The sequence below is a fragment of the Sinocyclocheilus anshuiensis genome, unplaced genomic scaffold (assembly GCF_001515605.1).
Source record: "Sinocyclocheilus anshuiensis isolate Anshui unplaced genomic scaffold, SAMN03320099.WGS_v1.1 scaffold2347, whole genome shotgun sequence".
Classification (NCBI taxonomy): domain Eukaryota; kingdom Metazoa; phylum Chordata; class Actinopteri; order Cypriniformes; family Cyprinidae; genus Sinocyclocheilus; species Sinocyclocheilus anshuiensis.
In genome coordinates this window covers 1-27,222 of record NW_015541043.1, presented here as the reverse complement: position 1 = coordinate 27,222, position 27,222 = coordinate 1, and the positions used below count along the sequence as shown (strand labels likewise).

Below are 27,222 nucleotides of genomic sequence, written 5' to 3'. Positions count from 1 at the left end.
TAATCTGTTTTTCTTTTTCTCCTTGTAGCTGGAAATCAGCTCACAGACAATTTGTGGGCTATATATATTTTTTAAATAATTTCAGTCTCGCTTGAGAACTCCGGTCTGACGCACGCGGGTTCTCACGTTATTTCCTTATCACTTCTCGCGTGTGTTTTGTTGTGAAACGTAGTTTGCGGACCAGACAGAGCTGTCGGCGATTCTTCCTATTGTGAAGTCATGCAATGTGAAACCTCCTGTCGCCGATCCATCGTGCAATGTGAACACAGCAGCAACTGAATGCTACCCCAGATAGTCACGACGAGGAGTTTGAAAATCATGCAGTGTGAACTCGGCAAAATACATAAATAATAGAGAGAGAATAATAATAATAACAGTTATTCTCTCTATGCTATTTTTCAATGTTTCAAGTCATGCAGGTGTTTTTTTTCCCTTGTAGGTTTTTTTAATTAAAAAAGCATTAATTTTTCATAATGTTTAGTGAAATTATTTGGTAGTCTGACTCTGAGGTGGGATGGGGATTTGGGAAAGGGGGGCAGATTTTTTTATAGGTTTAAAGGTGCGACCAAAAAAGTTTGAGAACCACTGGTCTAAAGTTAACAGACAGTGTTTAAAAAGTGCAGTGCATATGTTTACATATGTTTATTACAGTGACTTTGAATTACCTGAATAGTGTGGTAAAGCAACAGATTTGTTTTTATATTTCTGCAATCTACTTTAGTTTGTGTGATTTGTTACTGACTTTCATATTAATGTTTACACCAGGCTTATTTTAACATAATTATTACATGCTTACAAGGTTGGAAGTTCAACAAATCAGTCAATATACTGTGATTGTAGTTGTTAAATAAAAACGTCATTCATATCAATTCATGCATCACCTAATTTCATCGTAACATATAGGCCTGGCCTACAGAAAAGAACATTTATGTTTAATCTATCTAATATTGTATTGGTCATACTATACAATGATTTATAGCTTGTCTTTGTTAAATAATACAGAACATAAACGCGTCACTTCACTTTCACTTTTAGAATGCACCAAGTGAAGTTGATCTGACAATTAGCAGGGTAGACACAGACTCAGAGCAGGGCAGCAGAAGAAAGCAGTACTGGAAAGTGAACACTACAAACTTGTCATTACTTGGACTGAAGAAAAAAACTCTTTTGTGCAGATTATTAAGCTGCCTACAATCAATGAAGTAGTAGCCTGTGAGCTTTCATACTTTTCTCTTGTATGAAATTGGATTTTTGTTTATTGCACATTATATAATTCTAAGGGTATATTTGGACTAGGGCTGCACAATAAATCGAAATCGCGATTCGACAGAAGCTGCGATTGTCATGCGTATCTTTCAGTGAAGCACAGTTCTGTGATCAGAAGTAAATCTCCATCCAAAGGCCAGAGGGCGCTCTCGCGCTGAAACTCCAAATAACCCTCGCAGAAGAAACCCAGAAAATCGCTGCAGCTGAATAAACAGAAGATTCAACTGCTTTCATTGATTCAACGTGACTAATAAACACACGACTACGGCAATATACGGTTTATCTGAGTTCTTATTATTATAATTTTCATTCAAATAAAGTATATTTATAATGCAATACCTTTATCACTGCTTAAATACTATGAAATATGTTGCGTGCCTTATTCTGTGTAAGAAGCCACATCATCTCACAGAAGGATTTATTTCAAACACTCGACTGACATTATGAAGTGAGTTTAGAGTAAAAATGTTATTAAATGTGGTATTTTCACATGCTTTCAGATGGAGCAGCATTTACTTCACAGAGTCATAGTTCACTGAGAAGCTATGCAAACAGCTGTCATTATCGCAAACGATTTCTTCGATTTCAGAATCGCGCAATAAAATCGTCTGCGATTTTTTTGCGTAACTTGTCAGTGAACTACGGCTATGTGTAGTAAATTCTGCTCCATCTGAAAGCACGTGATGATGATTTCCTGCTTATTACAGAACCGGCATTACTATCAAAATGCGCATGACAATCGCATTCGATTAATCGTGCAGCCCTAATTTGGACATTATTGTTTTATTTTATTTGTCATTATTTCAACATTTAATGGGCTGAATTGTTGGTAGTGATTGTTTTTAGTCACACAGTTCATTTATTAGAAATATGGTATTTGCTGTAGGGCTTAATTTTAGCACTTTTTGTATTAGTTTTTGGGTTGTGGATGAAGGTCTGATTATATTATATATATACAATATATTCAGAATAAAAATTATAAAAGGCAAATGTTTACAATCATTAAATCATCAATTTAAAAAGCTGTATTTACTGTAGAAATGTTTGAATATATGCCGCCTACTTACATGGTCTTCTTTATGGTAATTTAAAATCAAGCATTTAAATCTTGTGTGCGCTAAATTCTGTTTTGTATTTGATTGCATCTACTTGTGCTCTTAAAGTGGTGTTTGTATTTGTGTTTACAGGTTTTTCACCTGACTGACGGAATGAACACTGCATCGAACTTTCAAAATAAAAAAAGGGAAAAAAGAGAGCAAAAGTGTGGCCAATGAGTGAACTCCAGTTGAATTCTTCTTGTAGTGGGCCAAGTGGGAGAGTTCTGCACATATGATCACAAATTTTTTCTAGTCCAACAAAACCTCTTCTATAGACAGCTACATCAGCAGAAAACCAAAAAAAATGTACATCTGCAAAGCGTGACAACACATGTACAACATTAACAAACTTAAGATGAACATGATAAGATAACAAGTAAAGGTCAGTTCAACTGACCCAAAACTGGCCAAATCTCACATCAGGCCATCCTCAACTTCATCATAAAATCAGATTTGCCATAACAATAACACTCCATATGATTATGATAATAACTGCTCCATCACAATGGAACTCTATATCATCATGATAAAACTCTACATCGTTATAACAACAACTGTCATCGTAGACACTTACACTAACAGATGTTTTGTTTAAGAGCAAACAAAGTGGCTACAACTTTTATTTAACAATAAATCATCCAACACACACACACCCACAGGTGGCCAGCACTGTGAACACATATAAACAATTCTGTGCATATGCTACTAAAAGAGAAAATGATTTATTCATGTGAACAAACATGCGTTTGTCTCCCTCACTCCTCCACTTCCCTCATATATATCGAGCAAAAATCTCTGAGCCTCGGATCATTTAACTGTAAAAGCTGCGTATTGAACGCTATTAGTCTGAGTGCTGATCCTGAATGCTGATTTCTCCCCAGTGCAAACCAGACTCTAAGGTATTCTGGGAGATCTGTTGGTGCAACCGTGGTCAAAACAGTAGCCCAAGCTATTAACGTCGTTTTTTTTTTCATCTCATACTACATATATCTATGGACATTACTGGGTGCAATCGCATTTATTTTTGGTGAGTTGGTGATTCATGATCGGAAGATCGGAAGACTCTATAACTTAATTCAAGTCATTTGGTGTTGACTTAGGCCAGGTGTTAAAATGTAATAATATTTTCAACAGTCAAATTCCCTGTACATTCAAATATGTATCATTTGATCATATTCCAAATTAAGAAACAATAAACTATATAAATTACAAGTCAGCCAAACATAAATCAGGAGCAACACAAAGGATTAGTTCACCTGAGTCTTTTGTTCATTTGTCACGTGACAGACAACGAATGAATGAATCAGGAATGACCCATCATCATCACGGATTCAGAAAATCCATGGATGGATCTGACTGCAACAAACAGTAAAAGCCCATTCACAACAAGAATGTTAACTATAACAATAACTATATTAGTGTTCACATCAACATTCGATATGATGTTCTGTTTGCTTAAGCTCTTTAAAGGCGGGTGGAATCGGATTGGCTGTCGATGTTTTTAAGCTGGAAAAAAAAGTTCTGAAAGTGATTCCTACAATATCATTCCTCTGTGTCTTCATCTTTATAGTTGTGATTTCCCTAATCTCATAGAATTAGAATGATCATTAAAATAGTTATCATCCTCGGCATGAACAGCCCTTAAAGGATTAGTTCACTTCCAGAATAAAAATTTCCTGAAAATGTACTCACCCCCATGTCATCCAAGATGTTCATGTCTTTCTGTCTTCAGTCGCAAAGAAATTACTGGTGGCCAGTGGGCGGAAGGTCCAAATTGCACTTTCAATGCAGCTTCAAAGGGCTCTACATGATCCCAGCCGAGGAATAAGGGTCTTATCTAGTGAAACGAATAATGATTTTCTTTAAAAAAAAAAAAAAACTATATACTTTTTAACCACAAATGCCCGTCTTGCACTTGCTCTGCGATGCACGTCTGCAAATTCACACACTGTGTAATCACGTTGGAAAGTTCACGCAAGGTTAGCTCTTCGTCTGTGTACTCCGGTTCAAAAAGGTAGGTTAAGATGAAAAACTCCATCTCATGTTCTCTTCAAAATCGTCCATCATCGTTGTTTTACCTTTTTTTGTAAAGGACGTTTGACTTTCTTTGCACGTTTGCTTTGTAAACACTGGGTCAGTGTTTCTGCCGACGTCACGCGTGACCTTTCCAACGTGACTACATGATGCGTGAAGTCGAGCTAGTGCACGACGAGCATTTGTGGTTAAACAGTATATACATTTTTATTTTTTAAAGAAAATGACCAAAAGTTTCACTAGAAAATACCCTTAATCCTTCGCTGGAATCGTGTAGAGCCCTTTGAAGCTGAATTGAAAATGCAATTTGGCCCTTCAGCCCATTGAAGTCCATTATGGAGAAAAATCCCGGAATGTTTTCCTCAAAAACCTTAATTTCTTTGCAACTGAAGAAATAATGACATGAACATCTTGGATGACATGAGGGTGAGTAAATTAGTAGGATTTTTTTATTCTGGAAGTGAACTAATCCTTTAATGCTATCTATCAGATAGCAGATGGATGTGCTACCAGCGCTATACTAAGGCTATGGTTAAGGTTATAGATAGACATACAGTTAACTATGCACTCAACTATGCTAAAATCTATGAAATCTTTAGAATTGGCTGTGGGACGGAGTTTGCGCCCATGAAAGGTCGACCCGCTATATGTAGAATTTAAAACAGCATTTTCTAAAAGATGTACATGTCTAGAGTGTTACTATACTTCTTTAAGTCCTTAATTGTTTATGTGTGTAAAAACTTTTTTTTTAATTAGCAAAACAAGTATTGAGCGCACCTCCGTATACACTGCTAGGGACGCAACGAAACTTAAACGCTCGCGAACTAAACGGCCGGAACTATGGACTGCTTTGTTGATTCGTTCCGGTTTTGTTAGTCGCGTCGTTCTCTTTAAGTGTAGATGCGGTGTGACTCGAAAAACACGGTTTATATGTGCCAAACGTGTAGAGGACATATCAATTATCACTGCTAGCCTAGCAGCAGCAGCTCTCATCAGCTCACTAAAACAAACAAAGCGCAGGACTCACGTACACACAAGAAAAGTTCAAGACGTATTTTCATCACAAAACGCATGAGGACGCTTCAGCTGCGGCAACCCGCCATGTAAACAAAAAGTCAATGTACGTGATATTGCATTCTACTAAATGCTGTCATTTCTAACGGGTCCCAAAGTAGGGTAATAACGTTTCAAACGTGGAGGAAACATCGCTTTCTCTTATATTACTTCATTTGCCCCATTTCTCACTGGCTTCCAGGGGTCTGCTGTAGACAAAGAACAAAGAAGATGGTCCTGCACATTAAAAGAGGATAAAACACACAACGCTTTATTTTCTGGGGAATAAAGCCGTTCTTTCCCGGAGTTTAAGTGTCCGGACGGTCCCAATCCCTTCCCCCGCTCACTTACTCCGTCTCTACAGCGCCATATTTGCAGCCCTCACCGGCGCAACTATGTTTCCAGAGCACAATCAGATGATACAGAGAAACAGCATCTCACCTTGGCGATCGCTCTCCTGTACCGCATCGCGGCCTGCTGGACGAGCGAGTGCACTTTAATGTTGCCATCTCCGCACGGAACCACGACCCGAGTTCTTCCAAAACACACCGTCACTTTCATAGTTCCAACTCTCCTTAGACCTTCCCGAATCCAAGGGAAACTCGGGATCAAAGGCTCCCGTGCTGGGATGTCCAGATCATTAATAATCTTTGGTTCAGCACCTTGGCGGCTCAGTGTAAGTTACGATCGGTAGCCGTCCCGTTTCATCGCGGCGGGCGCTGTGTGGCGGTGTATGACCACCTGTTTAGTGTTTGGGATCTGCCTACGGGAACCGCGCCGTGATCAGTCGGTTCAGAAGCAACGAAAACGGGCTTCTTGCGCCCTCTGGCGGTGATAAACGGCACTGGGGCAACGCCTGCGCGTTTGTACTGTACAAGTTTAGCTATACTTGTGATCGTAAAGTCAAACTTATTTTACATTAATTGAAAAGTTCATTATTCATGTTTTACTTTTTGAATTTTTTTTTTTTACATTTCTTCACACATATAGTGAAATATGTTATCAAATAAAGGGTTAGGTTAGTTGGGTTAGTTTAGGGTTCAAGGATCATCACATTTATGAGATGCCACAAGTTATGTCATAAACATGCATAAAAAACCTTCATATTCATGACATGTGTCAAGTCATGATTATGTAGGTGTCATGTCATGATTATGAAGGTGTCATGTCAGTCTTATGCACACCCCTTCAAGTAAAGTGTAACCCAAAACGGACTGAGATCTGACTTAGACTCCAAATTAAAGCCTTGTGTCTGCATGGGGAAAATATGTTCTACAAATATTGTGACTTAGAATTGACATTGAAAGACTTGACAATAAATAAATAAATGATAGTAACATGGAAAAATGGAAATGAATAAATGTAAAAATTAATATACATATTTAAAATTTACAAATTAAAACATATTTAAAACTGAAAGTTCATTATTTGAAATGTAGTTAAATAAAAAATGAATTAATAAATAATTTAATTGGAAAAATAAATGGTTAAAGCTCTTTATTTAATTCATGTTTTAAAATGTAGAAAAATACAACAATAAAATGAATAAATAATTTTAAATGCACATTTAAAATTGCATTAAAATAACAATTTACCAGTTGCTTTTCTTTATATATATATATATATATATATATATATATACATATATGTGGTACATTTAATGGTAAGTTTAAAACAAGTTATGTAAAAAATAATCTAAAAAGTAGTCAGAATACAGTACCTAAAACGAGTAAGCTAGATAGGCTACTTACATATATATATACAGTATATATATATATATATATATATATTATTATTTTTGTTTTTTTTTGTCATTTTGTCAAATGACCTTATCCATCAAATGAGTGGCATTGTGGGGGCGACCAATCAACTTTCGACTCAATTTTAAAAGCAACCCCCGTTCTAAAATAATTTATTTATTTACATTTTTATGTTTGAAGCATTACATTGACAGATTATTCCATAATTTTATTTTTAGTTCTTTTATAGTTCTCCTTATTTCAATGTGTGAATGATTTAGCATGTGGGCATTAGCTTCCATACATATGGCCAATTTTATGTATATGTAAAGCTAAATGTGTCACATTTAGCTTTCTGCTTGTAGGGCAGAGGTGTACTAAAATAGAAACACTGGGCAGGTGGCATTGGGCAGTGAAACTGCACACGCACACTGAGGGACTGATGCAGATTAGTTCTACACACCCAGCTGAGTGAAGATCTAGTGGAACAGCTGTAGGATTACGTACACATGCTTTGATCTAATGACCAGATGCTGGAGATCCATTACTGAAAAAAAGTAGAGAACTCTTCTACCAACTTTCATGGCACAGTTAGTGAGTTGTCAGATACAGGGTCAGCTCTGTGAGTCGCTGTCTGCGTGTTAGAGCCATGAAGTTTTGTTTTTGTTTGAAAGCTGCAGGTAGTGCAATCTTTTTATCTTCTCATATGCATGTTTGATGTATCAGCCCAAACAGTGGGCTGAATCCCAGTGGTGGAGTCTGCAGTGACTCATCATTTATAGATGAGCATCTGCTTTTCGCTGACAACGTCAGTGGTCTCCTCCTGTGACCATTTCTCACTTGTAAGGAGTTGCTAGTGTGGTTTCCAGTGTAACAAATCTGGCAGATAGTTTCCAACAAATGTAATCAACACTGACTTGCAAGTTCTTTACACAACTTATGTGACATTGCGACCTTAAAGTGCCAGTCGCTATCAACAAACAACTAAAACTCTGTCTGAACTCAAATAGTTGAATGATCACATAACATTCTATCTATCTTTCTATCTATCTATCTCTGTCTGTATGTCTGTCTATCAATCTATCTATCTATCGTCTGTCTGTCTGTCTGTCTGTCTGTCTGTCTGTCTGGCTGTCTGGCTGTCTGTCTGGCTGTCTTTTTAAATTTGAAAAAGTATGACAACTGAACTGTATGACAACTGAGAAAAGATGATATTCCTCTATCGCAAGATGGCGCTATTTCACCAAACTTCTGTATTTCTATTTGACTCAAACCTATTTAAGCTTATTTTTTAATAAATGAAACATGATGCACTTTTTTATTTTGTTGGGTTTGTATTATTTATTTATTATTATATGAGTATACAATTTCTATAAATCTTTTTTGTAAGTGTGATCAGTCTGGAACACTTTTTATTATTAAATTCGATTAACTATTATAATGAAATTGAAGCCTCATACGCATTAATGCATTATGGAAATCAATTCGTTGATTAAATGGACTGTTTAGGGCATTTGGTGAGTGACAGCGGCCCCTCAGCGCCTAGGCTCCGCCCATTGTGAAGAGTTGGCGGAGCAGGTTTTGACTTGCTTTTGCATGGGAAACTCAGGAGTTGGGTAAATAGTTGCTGGTGTGTTTTGCGCAGTGTGTGGGAAGAGATCACTCAAGGTGGAATGGAGAGAGCGTGAGAGTGAGCCTGTCCCTCACACACACACACAACATGCCTTTTCACAGCACCTTGTGTTTGTGTGTGTGTGTGTGTGTGTGTGTGTGTGTGTGTGTGTGTGTGTGTGTGTGTGTTGTTGGGGCCTCCGGCTGCATAGTCCACTTTTCCAAGGCGCATCATCAGAGCTGACGTGGGCTCTACGTGTGCAGCGAGTCGGGCTTCCTCTGCACCCGTAACGAGTGACGAGACTCTACGTACAACTCGGGTAAGTTATTGCTGGCATTTCGATCTGCCGCCGCCCGCCAGAGAGGATCTGGAGATGAGCGCATAAGACAAACATGTAGCTGCTAATTAAATTCGTTTCTCAGTGTAATATGTGCAACGAGACGAAGCTGTCTACGACGCGGTTCCTGGTGTAATCTGCGCGTTAAACTACTGTTGACAAGAAAATAAACCTGCCAATAACAAAAAGCGCGCAGATTTCATATTCTGAGTGTTTAACATTAATAATCAGAGTTGCTCTGAAATATAATCTAAGTAACAAAGCAAAAAGGTCAAGTTAAATGCAGTGTTGGCGATATAAAAAATTCATTGAGGTTGTGGAGAATGACGCAGCTTGGTCCAGGACTATGCAAATAAATACAGTAGACAGCTTGCCTTAAGAACCTAAAAGCTTTGCAAGTTGCTTTACTGTCCAGTATTTATTTGTAAGCTCATGAATGTTGCAGTTATGTGTGTCATATCCTCGTGCCACCCATTGCTGTTAACGTTACATAAGCGCGAGCTGTTCAAAGTTTGCGCGCGTTTGTTCTGTCAGTCCAGCGAGGAAACAGAAGTTCAGCGAACACTGACATAATGCACCCTTAAATCAGCACTGTAAGGAATAATCTGAGCATGCTAAAGCGATGGAGTAAAATATGTTTCCTCATATTTCCTTAGAAGTTTGTGCACTGGCCAAGAACCGTTCAGATAGAATGAGGAAGTGCACGCGGCCGTTACAGCTCGCTGTGTGCGCGCGCAATTTTTGATCATAATAAACCAAATCAGTATTGTATCATGATATATTCAATTTTACATTATTTGGGGGTTTTATATATAATTTTTGTGGTTACACTTTACTTGAAGGGGTGTGCATAAGACTGACATGACACCTTCATAATCATAACATGACACGTCATGAATATGAAGGTTTTTTATGCATGTTTATGACAACTGTCATTAAGTGTCATTCGCTCAGTTATGTCATTTTTAATGCAAAGATGACATTGTTTGACCTAACCCTACCCCTACCCTTACCCCTAACCATAGCCCATAACAAAGACATCTCAAACAATGTCATATTTGCATTAAAAATTAAATAACTGAGCGAATGACACTTAATGACAGTTGTCATAAACATGCATAAAACCTCCTTCATATTCATGACATGTGTCATGTCATGATTATGAAGTTGTCATGTCAGTCTTATGCACACCCCTTCAAGTAAAGTGTTACCTATTTTTTCATACTCTTTAATTGCAGTAATTTAACTTATGTTTGATGCATGTAAAAAAAAATAAAAATAGTGAAGCATAGTATAGAAATTAATTTATTTTCTATTCAAGTTATTTTGGTTAGTTTCTCTTACCTACTCAAGCCCAATTAGTAAATAGTATTAAAGCGTTGATCCTCTGTTTTACCATAAATTTGTCATGCATTTTTCATAATATTAGGGAAAGCCCAATCCAGAAGTCCATTTACACTGTCAACAGATGAAAACCCCCACTGTGCAAAAGAAGAAACTGCTTTCTTCAATGCACAATGTTTCACAAATGCATGAACATTTCAACACAAACAGAGCAGTTTTATTGCGTCACATTTTGAACCACTAGATTGGCAAACATTGGGCTAAAATAATGGATTATTATGTCAAATGCAGTAGGCTGTTTAAAATCTTGTGACGTGTGATTCTACAGAGCGCTGACTGTGCATTTCCTGTCTGCTCTGTTGCTAGGCCAATCTCCATGGAAACTGCAACCAGAGCACAACAGGAAGCCAATGCAACTGAGAAAGTAACAAGTGAGGTACAGTCAGACTCTGATTCACTCACACAGGTACAAGCCTTCCACAGATATGACACCTGTTACACAGATCATGCCACACTGAAACACAAATGCTTGATAAAGCATTATGTTTGAATTAACTCAGGAAAATTTTTCAAAATCTTATTTACAGATACTATTACACATTCCAGTCCTTAGCAAAAAAGTGCTGTGGTGGTACCATGGTACAGTGATGCTTGGTTTCAATTACTGCCATGAGATGGTTTGATTATTGTATTCATATACCATAGGATTTATGTGGATCTTCAGGTTACTTAACATGGTAATGCATGGTAATTACCATAATAACATCATAATAATATGGTATTGCCATAAAAAACATAGTATTACCATAGTATTATTATGATACTGTGTCCAAAAAAACATGGTAATACCATGGTACTTGATATGTGGTTTCAGACTGAAATATTTACAGACTAAATGTTAAAAAAGGAGTTTGGTCGGACTCGGCACCAATAGCCTTGTGGGCAGCATGCCGACATATATCGCAGTTGTGCTTCGCTTTATATTTAATATATGATATTGTTAATTTTAGTTTGAATTTTAGTCATTTTTATGTGCTTTTGCTATTTTTATTTATTTTTCTAATTTTTTAAATATTTTTATTTAATATTTTAAGCTTTAATTTATTTTTATTACAGTTTTAGCAATTTTAGTACTTCTACTTATATTTATTTTAAGTTAGTTACCAACAGTGTTATTTTAGTATCATTAAAATACTATTATAGTTTTTATTAGTTTGTTGAATCTTTTTTGAATTTTTATTTATTAATTTTAATTTTTGTTAAAACTAATAATTTTTTTTCTTTTTCATTTTTAGTCATTTTTATTTTTATATATGTATTTATGTAATTTATTTGTTTTATTAATATTTAAAATTACTTTAGTACCTCAAGGTAAACTTGTTGTCGAGTTAAAATGTTTCCTTGGCAATGGGCTGAAATTAAATTATTTTTATATTTTATTTTTATTATTATATTTGATTATTTTATCAGTTTATTGTTTGTTTCATCAGTTTATTATCAGTTTGATTATTTTATCAGTTAACATTTATTTATTTATTTTTTCAAGAAATTAATATTTTTTTTATCAGTTTTAATTTTAGTTTCAGTGTTCGTCAACTATAAGAATTCTGGTTGCCGAGGCAAGATTTGTGATGTTTGTTTAAAATTAAGTTTTTCATCTAATATTTATGTTTTATGTTATTTCAGCTTTATTTCAATTCATTTTTGAAAATGAAATTTTGATAGTTTTAGTTTTAGTTAACATTAACAACACTGGGCTAAACAGCGTCAGACATTTTTTACCATCCCTGTCTCTGTCTCTGTCTCTCTCTCAGGTGAATGAGGGTGTGTCTGTGGTGTCATTACCTGATGTACAGACACTACAGGTGCAGGGAGTCATTCAGACCACACAGCCCTCTGTTATCCAATCACCTCAGATACAAACAGTGCAGGTACACACATACTGGTTTTATGTGTATAGATGTAAGGCATTTGTACAGGACTAGTCCAAATACAAATCTTAGTAAAAGTTACCATTTATAAAGTCCACTCTTATTAAACCAAAGCGTGTGCTGATCTGTGAGCCATTAAAGCACAATCCTGTTATTAATTTACCTGTTCCTTTACCTGGAGAGTTTTTTTTATTTTTCATTTTTAGTCATTTTTATTTTTATATATGTATTTATGTAATTTATTTGTTTTATTAATATTTAAAATTACTTTAGTACCTCAAGGTAAACTTGTTGTCGAGTTAAAATGTTTCCTTGGCAATGGGCTGAAATTAAATTATTTTTATATTTTATTTTTATTATTATATTTGATTATTTTATCAGTTTATTGTTTGTTTCATCAGTTTATTATCAGTTTGATTATTTTATCAGTTAACATTTATTTATTTATTTTTTCAAGAAATTAATATTTTTTTTATCAGTTTTAATTTTAGTTTCAGTGTTCGTCAACTATAAGAATTCTGGTTGCCGAGGCAAGATTTGTGATGTTTGTTTAAAATTAAGTTTTTCATCTAATATTTATGTTTTATGTTATTTCAGCTTTATTTCAATTCATTTTTGAAAATGAAATTTTGATAGTTTTAGTTTTAGTTAACATTAACAACACTGGGCTAAACAGCGTCAGACATTTTTTACCATCCCTGTCTCTGTCTCTGTCTCTCTCTCAGGTGAATGAGGGTGTGTCTGTGGTGTCATTACCTGATGTACAGACACTACAGGTGCAGGGAGTCATTCAGACCACACAGCCCTCTGTTATCCAATCACCTCAGATACAAACAGTGCAGGTACACACATACTGGTTTTATGTGTATAGATGTAAGGCATTTGTACAGGACTAGTCCAAATACAAATCTTAATAAAAGTTACCATTTATAAAGTCCACTCTTATTAAACCAAAGCGTGTGCTGATCTGTGAGCCATTAAAGCACAATCCTGTTATTCATTTACCTGTTCCTTTACCTGGAGAGACTGACCAATCACATTGCAGCAGTTAGAGCTGTAGCCAATCACTGGCTGCGTTTACTCATCCTGGGATCAATGGGATGAAGGAAAAGCAGATTGACACAGTAACAACAAGAGTGAGAGTAGCTGTACGGAGCAGTAATGAGATTTGAGTAATGTGAGAGTCAATGCATTGGATCTTGTTGGTCACACGCACACACAAAGCCCACGTCAGACAAATCAAATCTGCTCAGGAGATGGCACGGTTGTTATCTCAAGAGAAATGCATTTTCTATTGCTTTTTAAAGGGCCCAAAAATTAAAGTTATGTCAATATTTAGGCACCCTTGTGTCGTATCAAACTTGTATGACTTTTCATCAATATATCCCAAAATATATATTTTCAAAGAATGTCCTGTACAGTGAAGCCTTGGCAAAAAAGCAGTCTATATAGCTATTATTCACTGATAATTTTCCCCTTCACAAATGCTTTTAAAGGCTCATTTGGAATTAAGATGTGTATATTTGTGTTTGGATGTTTTTAGGTAGCTGTTGATACTGGTGGATCGGGTTCAAACCCATCAGATCCTCAGAAGAGAAGGGAGATTCTGTCCAGACGACCGTCTTACAGGTGAGATCAATTCTTGAGCAACATTTTTTGCAATATTGATGAACTATTATAGTATTTTTTAATATTTTGAATTACCTTTTATTTTATATATCGTCAGGTTCTTCATCTAGTTGCCAAGACAACATTTCTAATATTATATTATATAGTTATAGTTTTCATGTAATATTGATATTTTATTTCATTTTAGCGTTATTTTATTTACTGAAAATGATTCGTTTTAATAGTTTAAGTTAACAATAGCATGACCTCATGACCTGACCTGATCATGATATCATCCCTGCATTTAACAACAAAATACTCCAAATCCAATAATACCCAGAAATCCATACACCAACAGCACACATAATCATTTTTTGCCAGAATTTCCTGAAATTTAGTGAAATATTCTGATTGTCAGATGAAGTAAATGTATTTACTTAGATATGTATTTTCAGGAAAATCTTTAATGAGTTGTCATCAGACGTACCTGCCGTGCCAAAGATAGAGGAAGAGGAGAAAGTGGAGGAAGAAACCCTGGCCACCTCCAGTGTTGCTACGGTGATGGCACCGTCTCCAATCTACCAGACCAGCTCCGGGCAATACAGTACGCCTGAGTTAATTTCTCATAAACTATTATGTCTTTGTGCAGCATGAAATGTGAACTCTTAAAACTCTACCCTTAAAATTCGGGGGTTTGTTGTTCATCAGCCCATTCTTACGAAAGACCAATTCATTAGATATTGCGCAAATGTTTCCCAAATGTACTAAACCCTTATCATTTGCTATATACCAGGTGTTTGGGCAGATTCAAGACTAACTGTTTTGTGTCTGTGCAGTTACGATCACTCAGGGGGGAGCAATACAGCTGGCCGGCCCTGGAGGAGAGGCCCTGCAGGGGGTTCAGACTCTGACTCTTCCCAGCCCCGCCACACCGCAGCCTGGGGCCACTATCCTGCAGTACGGCGCCCAGCCTGGAGACCCCGGCCAACAGCTACTGCTGACCTCTGGACAGGTGCTCGTTCAGGGTAAGACACTTGAACTTTTATGAACTTTTCTAGGGAAAAAAATCCTTTTTTTTTTTTTTTTCTTAGTTTCTGACGTCAGGCAGGAAGAGGTTAATTGTATTTTTCAACGCGTTATAATTGTTGTCATTTCGGCGATGCTGAAACACAAAAACAAAATGTGTGTATGAGCTGTGTTTGCTGAGACTGGGCTCTGAACTTGGAAGGACACTGAACTGAACGTTGCAGTGTGGGAAAATTGTTAGACTTGTTTTATTATGTGCTGAAGTTCCAGACTTTGCAGTAGGGGTATGCCGGTATCAAATTTTCATGTTGCGATTAATTGTGTGCATTTTGACCAGTTGATGGGAAAAGTATTCTTAAAATGCATTCAAAATTCTAAATAATTTGTAATATATATAATTATTCACGGTATTTAGAAGTGCCCACAATAACAATATCGTGCATATTCATTACCGTGATATATCACATTACCGAATACCGGCACAAGTCTACTTTGCAGTAACTGAGAAGAAACTGGTTAAATTTGTTTTGATGTGACATTGACAAACTACGGCTGAAAATCTCCTTGATTTGCAAAGATAAGAGTTCAGCATGTGAACTGACTCACTATTGCTTGGAAATCCAACTTTGTATATGAGCTTTGGATAATACCATAGATAACTATAATAATAAATGTACCCTGATACCCTGGTACAGTCTTTGTGCTGAACATTGCAAAAATCATTTTCTTGATCTGTATTTTGGTCCTGTTTTCCAGTAAAATATCTAAACATCCTTGGGATATTACATTTGTTTTCAATGAGTATTTCAAATATTTTTAATTATCTTAAATGTATCTTACCATTTGGGCAAACAGTTTTTTCTTGTTATATTAGCATAAATCTAACATACAAATGCTAAATTTAGTGAGGTAGTTTATATACAAATTAAGGGTCGACAGATATGTGTTTTTCAGGGAGGATGCCGACGATTATTACAGATCAAGTAGACCGATAACCGATATTTTGATCCAATATATGTCTGGTGTAAAAATGAAAATTAATGTCAAAATGAAGAATAACTAATGCTCTGACAAAAACGTTCTTTAAATGCTTTTAAATTATTTAATCTGCAAATCAGTTTTGAAAAGGACGATACAGATAACCATAAAAATGCTTAATATTGGTGCCGATAATCGGTCGACCCCTAATACAAATATAAATATATTACTTAATTACTTTATAATATATAATTAATATAATATTTAATAAAGTATGATATTTGTAATTGTTTTAATATTTAATCATTTATACTAGTATAAATTTATATTATTTTTTATATTTATGAATAAATAATATGTAATAATAATATAATGTGTAATATTTTTCTGCAAACAAAACAGTATACTGATAAAAACAGTGTGTTTTTATCATGATAACAGAGACTGTTTCAAATGATTTCAGACCTGTTGAAACAGATATGAATTAAAGATATATTTGGAGTTATTTATGTATGTAAACAGTGTGATATGATTACTGGTGTGTGATTGTGTGTGTGTGTGTGTGTGTGTACCATTTCAGATGCCTGTGTTAGTGTTATGAGGTGAAATGGGCACAGTATCCTTTTGTTTGTGCTGAAATGCTTTTGCGTCATCATGATCTAAAAATACTGTACATCAAACTCAACAACTTCTCCCTCCTCTTTTAAAAATCCTCTTCTCTTCTCTTCTCCTTCTTCTCTTTTACTATGAACTTAAATATTTAAATTCCATGCAGTTGCACAGTTCATTAGAAGTCAGTTTTAATTTTCCTCAGGCCACCAATTTAAGCATGGATGTTTAATTACAAAGCAAGTGTCCTCTTTCACACACACACACACACACACACACGTGTGGGGAGGGCATTCTCCGGAGACAGTGTGTTATTTCCCTGTGAGACTGCCGTGATGTCATAGTGATGTCAATGCTCTTAATAGTAATCTGATAGAGAGAGAGAGAGAGAGGGAGGGAGAGAGAGAGAGAGAAAGAGGGAGGGAGAGAGAGAAGGAGGGAGGGAGGGTTAAAGGCAAAACACTTAGTGTCACAACTCAAACTAAGACAGTCAGAAAGAGTGTATGAGAGAGAAACTCACTCAACCAGCTGGAAGGAAGAGAGAGCTTTAAGAGGAAATAAAGAGGAAACATTGAAGATAGCGCTCAAAAGACAATTACAACTGGATTACTACAGCATAGAGATGGCAGTGACTGGGGAGGAGACGGAGTCAGGTGAGATAGAGTGTGTGTGTGTGTGTTTGTGTGTGTGTGTGTGTGTGTGTGTGTGTGTGTGTGTGTGTGTGTGTGTGTGTGTGTGTGTGTGTTTTATAAGGGAAAAGCCAGTGTGATGCTAATGTATTTATGTTTTATGCATTCCTGAAGTTTTGTATTTTTTCATTTGGTAAATAAGCTAGTAGCAGCTAAAGATGAAAAAGGAGAATTTCTTTGTATTGTTTTTTTTTAATGAATATGGGACATTTGGTTGAGTTTTAGTTACTTTTCACTTTTTTTTTTAATTTTTAAATGATCCTGTGTAATCTCTCAATTAATATGAGTTCATATAATAATAATGCAAGTATAATAATAATAAGTATAATTTTTTATATAGTAATTATTATAAAGATTATAAAGTATGTAATATATAGATGACAATAATTATGAAACGCTTTTACATTTTTAGTTGGAATATAGGTTGTCACTGCAGAAAATGTCAGCAATTTCAAAAGTAATGTAATTAACATAATAATAATATACTGTAATAATAAAAAATACAGTGAATATTACTGTTAATAAGTGTTTGTTGATGTATTTGGTTCCTGCAATGCTGATAAAAAGTTTTATCGTGCAAAAGTTTGTAAACATTCTGAGAAAATCAGTCTACATACAGTGGAAGAATGACACATGTTTTTGTGCTTCTTTTGGTTGTTTCCTTTTATGTGGTTGAAACTTTCTTCTCAGTCATAAACACACTCATTGACATTTTGTGTTTTACGAAATCAGGCTGCCAAATCTGCCTGTCTATTCACACACATGAATCATTGAGAGAGAGAGAGACAAAAGCAGCGAGAGAATGAGAGGGGGGAGGGGCTTTCTGTTTGACGTCAGTCTGTTTCCTGGAAGCCGGCCGAAGCTGAGACGAAGGGAGAGGGAGAGGCGGAGAGTTGGGTGGGGGTTTGGGCAACGACGCATGTGGTGACATCAGCATTTTGTCATATTTTCTGATAACAAACGCACACACATACACATTAAGTCAAATCATATCCAGTTTATTGAAGGACATTTACTGCTGGGAACATTGTCTGATAGCAGCATTAAAACTGACTGTATTGTACAGTACCAGCAACTTTTTTGTAGTAGCCTACTTAAATGTGCTTTTTCAGTGTTGATTAGGTGTTTTTAATGTTGTGTCGATTGAGTGGATGTGAAGTCTTTTACGTAACTGCTTGTTGATATTGTTTTGGATTTATTGCATAAACTAACGAATCCAATTAGACCTGCTTTTTAAGCCTGGTCACAATAGAAGTCACAGCTAATTGGTTAGATTCAGTGTTATGTGCCTTTTTATTGGTCAGATGAAATATACCTGGTCAATGGATAATTTTCAGTAAGTGTCTTTCTTCTCTAGTTTAGCACTAAACAGAACTGCAATAAATAAATAAAATGAAATAAAATAAAATAATATATGCTATTTACTCAAAATAACAACTTATTACTTACACTGCTCCCATATGGTTGGAAAAAAAGTATTATAATTATTATAATAAAGTTTAATAAAAAAATTATTAAATTAAATATAATAAAAATAATAATAAATCATACACTTGTAATTATGTAATTAATTAATTACTTATACACTTGTAATTACATGTAATTATGCACAAGAACCAGAATTGCAAAAATAATGATCATTTTTATTTCCTATTTTAAAATTTTACTCTGTGGACTCTGTTTGCTTCCATATGTTTGGAAATAATAGTAATAATAATAAATTTCATGTATAAAATTATTATTATTATTTTAATTACTTTTTTGATGTTTTCGCACAAGTATATATATACATATATATATATATGTCACCACTGATCTTAAGACAGAGATGATAAGACAGATAAAATTTAAAAAATATTGTTTGTTACACCTTTGACCATCATTTATTGGTAACATTAACATTTTAATTTCTAATGGATTAATGTTACTATGTAGATGTGAACATTAACTATGATTAATTAAAATGTTACCCATTTATCTGTCAAATAATGCATTTTGGTGTATATTTGTGCATGCAGCTGCCACAGGAGACATGCCAGCATATCAGATCCGCTCCCCATCGTCAGGGTTACCACCAGGCGTCGTTATGGCAGTGTCACCGGGGGCGATGCATTGCCCACCGCAGAATGCAGAGGAGGTCACACGCAAGAGAGAAGTCCGCCTCATGAAGAACAGGTACCCACACATCTGAGTCTCGGTGATTCATGTATGCATGCGCTTTAACTAATGCACTGATGTGCATGTTCATGTTTGACCTTTTATTTGCATGTTGTAGGGAGGCGGCGCGCGAGTGTCGCAAAAAGAAGAAAGAATACGTGAAGTGCTTGGAGAATCGTGTCGCTGTGCTGGAAAACCAGAACAAGACTCTCATAGAGGAGCTTAAAGCTCTCAAAGACATCTACTGCCACAAACAAGAATAACCCTCACAAACACTGCGCAAGGACTGTGTGATTCACACACTACCTGTCTCTTCTCTTCTTCTGTTGCATTGCCTGGATTTTAGCGTTTTTTTGTTCATTTGCTTGACCAAATGTTTTTATAAGTTGCTAATGTTGCTTTGAGGATGCTCCTCACACACACACAAACTATTTCAGACGTCTGTTATTTTCTGTTTCTTGTTAAAAAAAAAAAAAAAAAAAAAAACTTCATTGATTATGTGGGAAAAATGTGTTTTGCTTTTTTTTTTTAGGTTGAAATCAGAACAAGCAGTAAATGGAATAAGCAGCCATGTTAACTGGCTACACACTGCACACATAAGCAGCATTTTTGGCACTAAGCTAATTTTTTATATGCACATAATTTAGCATTAAATATGGGGAAAATACACTTTCTATTCAGTAAATCTGACTGAATACAGGCAAATTAAACCATTTATAGCTACACGTTGTTTTTGACGTAAATTGGGTCCTTTTCCTCATGTATATTATATTTAAGTCTAGTTTGTACATTTCAATATGAATTTAATAATTTGTGGCTAATGAAGAAAATACTTAAATGTAGTACCCCAGAAATCACTATATTTTTTAATATCGAGTCACAACTTCAGTAAATGCTGTTTATGTGTGCAGTGTTGAAACGCCTAATTGTTAAAACAACATATTACACAGATTTTGTTATGTAGGTCAAATGATGTGCATTAGATTGGACTGTTTGTAAAAATGTAACAGTGACCTAAAACTTCACCAAGAAATGTGACATAATGTTGATGCAAGGGATAGTTTACCCAAAAATGTACACTTTGTATGCTGTATGCATTTCTTTCTTCTGTGGTACACAAAAGATTTTAAAAAGTGTCTGATTGTTTTTTTTGACCATACAGTGCAAGACAGTGGAGGGAAGTGTTGTTTTGGACCTCACTGTCTTACATTGTGTAGACAAAACCAGTTCTTCAAAATATCTTCTTTTGTTTTCTGCAGAAGAAAGTCATAGTTTTGGAATTACATGAGGGTGAGTAAATGATGAGAATGTTAATTTTTGGGTGAACTGTCCCTTTAAGACTACTCCTAACTCCCTTTATTATTACAGATTTATTAATTTAGTACTCTTTTATTCAATCTTTAGAATAAGCACACCTCCGTTAATTGGCTGTAAAAATGAAGTTTTCAACATTAATATTTTGTTAAAATGTTTTACTATACTATCTCAATATGCAGACAAACTATAAACAAGCCATTTGAAGGTTGACTGCTCTGTTTGTTTGAGCATCCCAACATAGCAACATTGGCTCAACCAATGGAGTGATTTTGAGGTGGAGCTATGTTTGTTTAACCAATGAAAGATGGGGGAGTGCTCTGGAAACCTGTTTGAACATGTTTATTATTTTTGCAAATCGATTTTTGGAAGCTAGAGGCAGAGAAATTACTCTTGAGCTTTAATGCTTTGTTTATTTGTGCTCCAATTCATATAAGATGAGGAACAGTACATGACTTTTGCATAAACAAAGGAAAATGGTGTAACATGCTGAACTGTGAACATGTTACTTAGGTGAATGTCACAAATGTTGCTTTTGATGTAATATTGTATATTATTTTAAATCTCAGCGATTTGTCTTTGCTTATAACAGTAGAAGATAATTATGAAAGAAAGGAGGCTTTTGTGAGTAATTAGAGTGCAGATACGCTAAATTAGACAGGTGGCATTAACTGAACAGAAGTCCTCATTTCAGCTGTTAAGATGCCGGTGTGTGCGTTTGTGTCTTATGTTTCTCAGACTGTGCTAGTCATCATGACTTTATCTTCACTTAGAGCCAATCAAGTTTATATTTCAATGATGTACTATTCTGTGTAGTCTGGGCAGATAGTGGATTTGGTTTAATATTTAAAGAGCTTATGTTTTCAATTAATCTCTATTAGATTGATGTTAATATAACATCCCTGCCCTTCTTTAACACTGTACAGAGTGCTGACATCTATTTTTAATAAAATATTTTTGTAAGTGTATATGACCTACCTACATGGTCAGACCTGCATTTTGAGCACTATTAATTGTGTATGTGTGTACCTAAAAATGTGTATCCAGAAATGCCCTAAATCCAACAAAAGAGTTCGGGTTCGGCTGTGGTATTTAGAGCTGTAAATAAAACCAGCAGAAGTCTATGAAATGTCCCCAAATAGATCGCAAAGTTTTTCAACCTTAAAAATATAATAATAAGATTCATGCAACAAATCAAGCCAGTGACCTTCAAGATTTTGTTTTGTCTCAGAATTTTGTGTTGCACATTTTCTAAAGTATCAGCATTAGATGCTTTGAATGATCTCCATGCCTAGTTACGCTGGTCTGTTGGCTGCTTTAGATGGGTTTTAGCCACTTTTCAAATGGTAAAGCTGGGAGACCAGCTTGCTAACCAGCTAAACCACATGAACACCAGCTGGGCCCAACTGGGAGACCAGTTTGAACCACATAAAACCAGGAAAGCAGCTTAACCTACTTAAAGATGGTTTCAGCAGGGTATACTCATCAGTAATGTAAGTTATATCTTTCAGCGCTACTTTGGATTCGTCCTCTCTCTCTATAAAATTCTTACTTTTTAACTTCGATGTAAATAACAAATGAATTTACATGTACAGGTGTCATGCATTTACAGCTGCTCTTAAGCTTTATCTGAGTTGAATACTGCGTGTTATAATACACTGGGTGTATTTGAGCTGTTTTGATTGTAGTAATCATAAAGAATATATTTTATATCTTTGAATGATCTTACATGAGTGTGTCGAGTTGTTTGAGCGCTAGAATGTGCTGTATCATGCGTTTGGCACAAACAGGCAGACATGGAAAATTCCAGTGTGTGAGAGCGCCCTCTACTGGAACACTACAGCTCGCAAACAGGTTTCTGCACGACACTGTCATCTAGTGGACGTTCAACAGCACAGACATTATTTCATACGCGACATGCATAAGAAATCTTTAGTCGCGTAACACAAAACATAATACATAACAACAAAAGACAATACTTTATTTAACCTTTTTTGACAAGAAGTATGCGCTGCAGACGCGAGCATTTTTGACTATCGTTTCTTTCCAGTCCGCTCGCTGATAACGTTTTATCGCATTTAACCACAGCTGTCGTCGGTTTTTTTTTTTTGTCTGGCGGTGGCAGCAGGTATGCTTTAAAATTGGAGCCTCTACTACGTCGATCCTGGCACCCAACATCACAATAAGACGATATTTTAAGCACCTTATGTAGCTGAATCTGCGCTGGTTTGAAATGGCCGCCTCCAGTTTCCCGTTTGTTTTGCCTCCAGCTAGCGCGGTGACGTAACTGTGACGTCGGCCCTAAAAGGGTCTATTCTTTAATTACTAGTGTGTGATCCAAATATCAGTAGAATCTTTGTTATATATTTACAATCTCAATTGTGTTCTTTTAATAATGAACAATATCAAATCCCATTTTCAAACCCCATTTCATAAACGTTCAAGATTCTGAAAGTTTAAGTAAAAGTATGATCGAGTCTGCTTATGGCGCTGTTCTACGTATGATCTTTTATAACCTTACTGTCACACGACACGGGAAACGCCTCAGTTTGGAGAAAACGAAAGTTGGGCAGTTGTACATGTCTCTACGCAGCAAAATGGCAGACGCCAGTACTTCATGGTCTCTGGAAGAATTTAACTGTCCAATCTGTCTGGATCTACTGAAGGATCCAGTGGCGCTTACCTGTGGACACAGTTACTGTATGAGCTGTATTACAGGCTACTGGGATCAGGATGATCAGAAGGGAGTCTACAGCTGCCCTCAGTGCAGACAGACCTTCACTCCAAGACCTGTTTTGGGTAAAAACACCATGCTGGCTGAAGTGCTGGAGAAACTCAAGAAGACAAAACTACAAGCTGCTCGTCCTGCTCAGTGCTACTTGCATCTGGAGATGTGGAGTGTGACATCTGTATTGAGGACAAAAACAAAGCCATCAAGTCCTGTCTGGTGTGTCTGAACTCTTACTGTCAAAATCATCTTGAACAACATGAAACTTTCTTCAAAGGTAAGAGACACAATCTAATGGATGCCACTGGACAACTGCAGGAGATGATCTGCCCTCAACATGAGAAACTACTGGAGATTTTCTGTCGTACTGATCAGCAGTGTATATGTTATTTGTGTACAATGGATAAACACAAAAACCACGAGACTGTATCAGCTGCAGCAGAGAGGACTGAGAAACAGGTAAACTGATATTTTTATCCTTAAGTATAGCTATTTACTTGTTTTTAGCATGCAGTATTATTCATGATTCAGGTTCATGATTATTTGTTATTCCTACAGAGACAGCTGGGTGAGATGCAAAGAAAAAAACAGCTGAGAATCCAGGAGAGACAGAAGCTGCTTGAGAAGCTGAGAGAGGCTGTAGAGTCTCACAAGGTGAATTTTGAGCAGAAGAAGAGCTGCTGGCTGCTGAAGAGCTGTTTCAGACTCAGTGTGGACTCTCCTCCAGCCAGTCAGTGAGGAGCCAGTGCTGGAGCTCTTTCAGTCCCACTGAAGCCCGCTGTGGGGAACAGGCTGTGTGAGGTAGCAGTAAGAGCTGAGTGAATGGACTGATTCTAATGCTTCTCTCTCTCTGTGTGTCCTAACAGCGCTCTGCACAGGCAGCAGTGGAGGACAGTGAGAGGATCTTTACTGAGCTGATCCGCTCCATTGAGAGAAGCTGCTCTGAGGTGACACAGCTGATCAGAGATCAGGAAAAGGCTGCAGTGAGTCGAGCTGAAGGAAAACTGGAGCAACTGGAGCAGGAGATTGAAGATCTGAGGAGGAGAGACGCTGAGCTGGAACAACTTTCACACACAGACAATCACATCCATTTCCTCCAGGTAACAGAGATCTGACAAACAGGACAGTGGTCTTCAGGAAGGGAAGAGCATGTTGTTCAGAGATTTTTGTTTCTATCAAATGTCAAATGCAAATGTCTTTAACTGGTGTTTTGTGTCTTTGTATAGAGTTTCCAGTCTCTCTCTGTTCCTCCTGGATCTACAGACTCGCCCAAAATAACTGTCAGTTCTCGTCTCTCTTTTGATGATATTGGTAAATCTGTGTCTCATCTGAGAGAAAAACTGGAGAATTTCTGCAGGGAGGAGATAGAAAAGATATCTGGTAGAGGTAAAACACTAACTCATCCTTTTATGAGAAAAATAGGTTATACATACAGTATAATGTAATAATGTAATTTTTTTTATGTACAAAGCATATCAATATCTGAATGTGACATGATTTTAATAGTTTCCCTTTATACAGTATGTGAATTATAATACAGATCTGTTTCCATAGTAACATACATTGTGATCATTCCCACCTCTGAGCCCAAAACCAGGGAGGAGTTCCTTCAATGTAAGTCTCTCTGAACAGGTTTTAACCCACTCCATAATAAAATTGCAAAATAAAAAATACTCCTTAAAATACATAACTATGAACAAACATCAGTTCATGAATAAAGATTCTAATTTCACATGAGACTTTATTCAAATCAGTTAACCTTTAATATTGAATCAGTTTTTCTCCTCAAACACAACCAATGTGCAGCATCCATATGGATAATGCAACGACAGCTAATATATATATATATATATATATATATAGATAGATAGATAGATAGATAGATAGATAATCACCCTAACATCAAAATATAATTTCTAATTTGCAACTAAAGACAGACTCTAACAATTCATAAACTCACTTTTATCTTAGCTTAAACAGTTGTACGGTCCATAAAAAGCTAAGTAAAACTTAAGTATTATTTTAATGATTGAAATTTGCTGAATTTCATGTGGATTACATGCTCTATCTCCATTAGATTCTCATCAACTCACTCTGGACTTAAACACAGTAAATAAGAATCTCTGTCTGTCGGAAGAGAACAGAGTGATTGAATACACTCGTGAAGAACAGCTGTATCCTGATCATCCAGACAGATTTGATCACTGGTCACAGGTGTTGTGTAGAGAGAGTGTGTGTGGACGCTGTTACTGGGAGGTTGAGTGGAGTGGTTGGGTGTATATATCAGTGTCATATAAGAGCATCAACAGGAAGGGACGGGGAAAGAAGAGCGAGTTTGGTTGTAATGATCAGTCCTGGTGTTTGTTCTGCTCCAACTCTCGTTGCTCATTCTGGCATAATAACAAAGGGACTGAACTCCCTGTAGTCTCCAGCTCCTCTAGAATAGGAGTGTATGTGGATCACAGTGCAGGAACTCTGTCCTTCTACAGCGTCTCTGACACAATGACCCTCATTCACAGAGTCCAGACCACATTCACTCAGCCTCTCTATGCTGGGTTTGAGTTCAGTTCATTATGTAAAAGTGTAACAAAAGTTAAACTATGTAAGTTATAAATAAGATACAACTTCATTCTACAAATAAAATAGCATATTAACAGTTTAAGCTTCATGATAAATCAGCAACTTGGATACTTTTACTTTCTAATAAATAAATCAACACTGATCATCTCTCATTAAAAAACTTGGCAGCTTTCTGAAAAAATATCTTCTGATATGATCTAACAATGACTGGTGAGTATAAAAAAGAAATGAATATTAAAATTGACTGACAGTATAGTATAATATCAGGCTACACTGTGTATGTTCAAGTCTGCAGAGGCTGATGAAATTTCACATTCAACAACCCACAGTAAAATGTATTTCATTATACATTATATAAATACATTAAAATCTATTTAAAATCTATTTCAGTCAAATTTACGTTTATTTGATCTAGACAATTTCTGTAAGTTTTGCAACAGACACCTAAATTGTAATAGTTAATGAGCAAGCTAGAGCTTATTGGTCTACTTTGTTGATCAGTATCAGTAAGTCAAAATATATTTTGCTTGATTAGATTTAATAGGAGTCATAAAACCTCCCTGTATTTTGTGTATTGTCACTTTTTGTGGGTTTCTGTTGATGTATTCCGTTTTACTACAAAAACTCTGTAACACTGGGTACAGTTCACTCAATAAACATCACTGCCAGGGCAACTCTCTCAACTCTCTCATTCTTGTCTATATTTTTGGGGTGATTTTCTTCTTCTTCTTCCTTTTTGTTTTTTGGAGCATGAAAAAACATTGAATATTTACTTCTTGTTTAGACGTGTGACATTTGAACTAGAGAGAGACCCTTGTAACAACTCACTGTTAAATGAGTGTATCTAATAATTCCTCTTTGAAATGAAATAGCTTGATATAAGTAATAAAGTAGTTAAATCAGTTAATATCTTGCTCATGTTCAAATAAATCAATCAAATCCATGTTGCTGCCACCAGGCTTTATGGGAAAGACATACGACATGCTGTTGTTTTCAGAATCCCAGTAACATTTTATTTGTTACAGCAGCTCTCCTGTCTTTAAATTGAACACATTTATAAGTGAATAATAAAGTCCACTTTTACAGTATTTTTGTTGTTTTGGAGCATGCACTCTAAAAA

At 35.9% G+C, this 27,222-nt stretch overlaps 2 protein-coding genes and 1 pseudogene across 6 annotated transcripts in view; 2 read left to right on the top strand and 1 right to left on the bottom strand.

Moving 5' to 3' along the window:
• Positions 1 to 6,202, bottom strand: part of LOC107690576 (partitioning defective 3 homolog) — a 91,788-nt gene extending 85,586 nt beyond the window's left edge. For both annotated transcript variants that reach the window (XM_016488946.1, XM_016488947.1), the window contains exon 1: positions 5,892 to 6,202. In XM_016488946.1, the coding sequence (XP_016344432.1) occupies positions 5,892 to 6,011 (120 nt within the window). In that variant the 5' untranslated portion in view covers positions 6,012 to 6,202. The remainder of the gene's footprint in view (positions 1 to 5,891) is intronic.
• Positions 6,203 to 9,026: 2,824 nt separating this feature from the next.
• Positions 9,027 to 19,955, top strand: LOC107690575 (cAMP-responsive element modulator-like). 4 transcript variants are annotated; one of them, XM_016488943.1, is made up of 8 exons: positions 9,027 to 9,120; positions 10,849 to 10,918; positions 12,297 to 12,413; positions 13,957 to 14,042; positions 14,477 to 14,625; positions 14,858 to 15,046; positions 19,342 to 19,498; positions 19,599 to 19,955. In XM_016488943.1, the coding sequence occupies exons 2-8, from the start codon at positions 10,859 to 10,861 to the stop codon at positions 19,741 to 19,743; spliced, it is 903 nt and encodes a 300-aa protein (XP_016344429.1). In that variant the 5' UTR covers positions 9,027 to 9,120; positions 10,849 to 10,858; the 3' UTR covers positions 19,744 to 19,955. The 4 variants fall into 4 exon arrangements, with proteins under 4 accessions (XP_016344429.1, XP_016344427.1, XP_016344431.1 ...); XM_016488941.1 differs by having other exon boundaries at positions 10,849 to 10,948; XM_016488945.1 differs by lacking the exon at positions 12,297 to 12,413.
• A 3,357-nt stretch (positions 19,956 to 23,312) lies between these two features.
• Positions 23,313 to 26,769, top strand: LOC107690574 (tripartite motif-containing protein 16-like protein; annotated as a pseudogene).
• Positions 26,770 to 27,222: the final 453 nt, after the last annotated feature.

What these genes read in the sequence shown, in the direction of transcription:
- LOC107690575 (XM_016488941.1), top strand. Translation starts at nt 10,859, where the DNA reads ATGGAAACTGCAACCAGAGCACAACAGGAAGCCAATGCAACTGAGAAA. An exon ending in CTCAGATACAAACAGTGCAG is followed by an intron (nt 12,414 to 13,956) that starts GTACACACATAC and finishes GGATGTTTTTAG; the next exon opens with GTAGCTGTTGATACTGGTGG. An exon ending in GACCAGCTCCGGGCAATACA is followed by an intron (nt 14,626 to 14,857) that starts GTACGCCTGAGT and finishes GTGTCTGTGCAG; the next exon opens with TTACGATCACTCAGGGGGGA.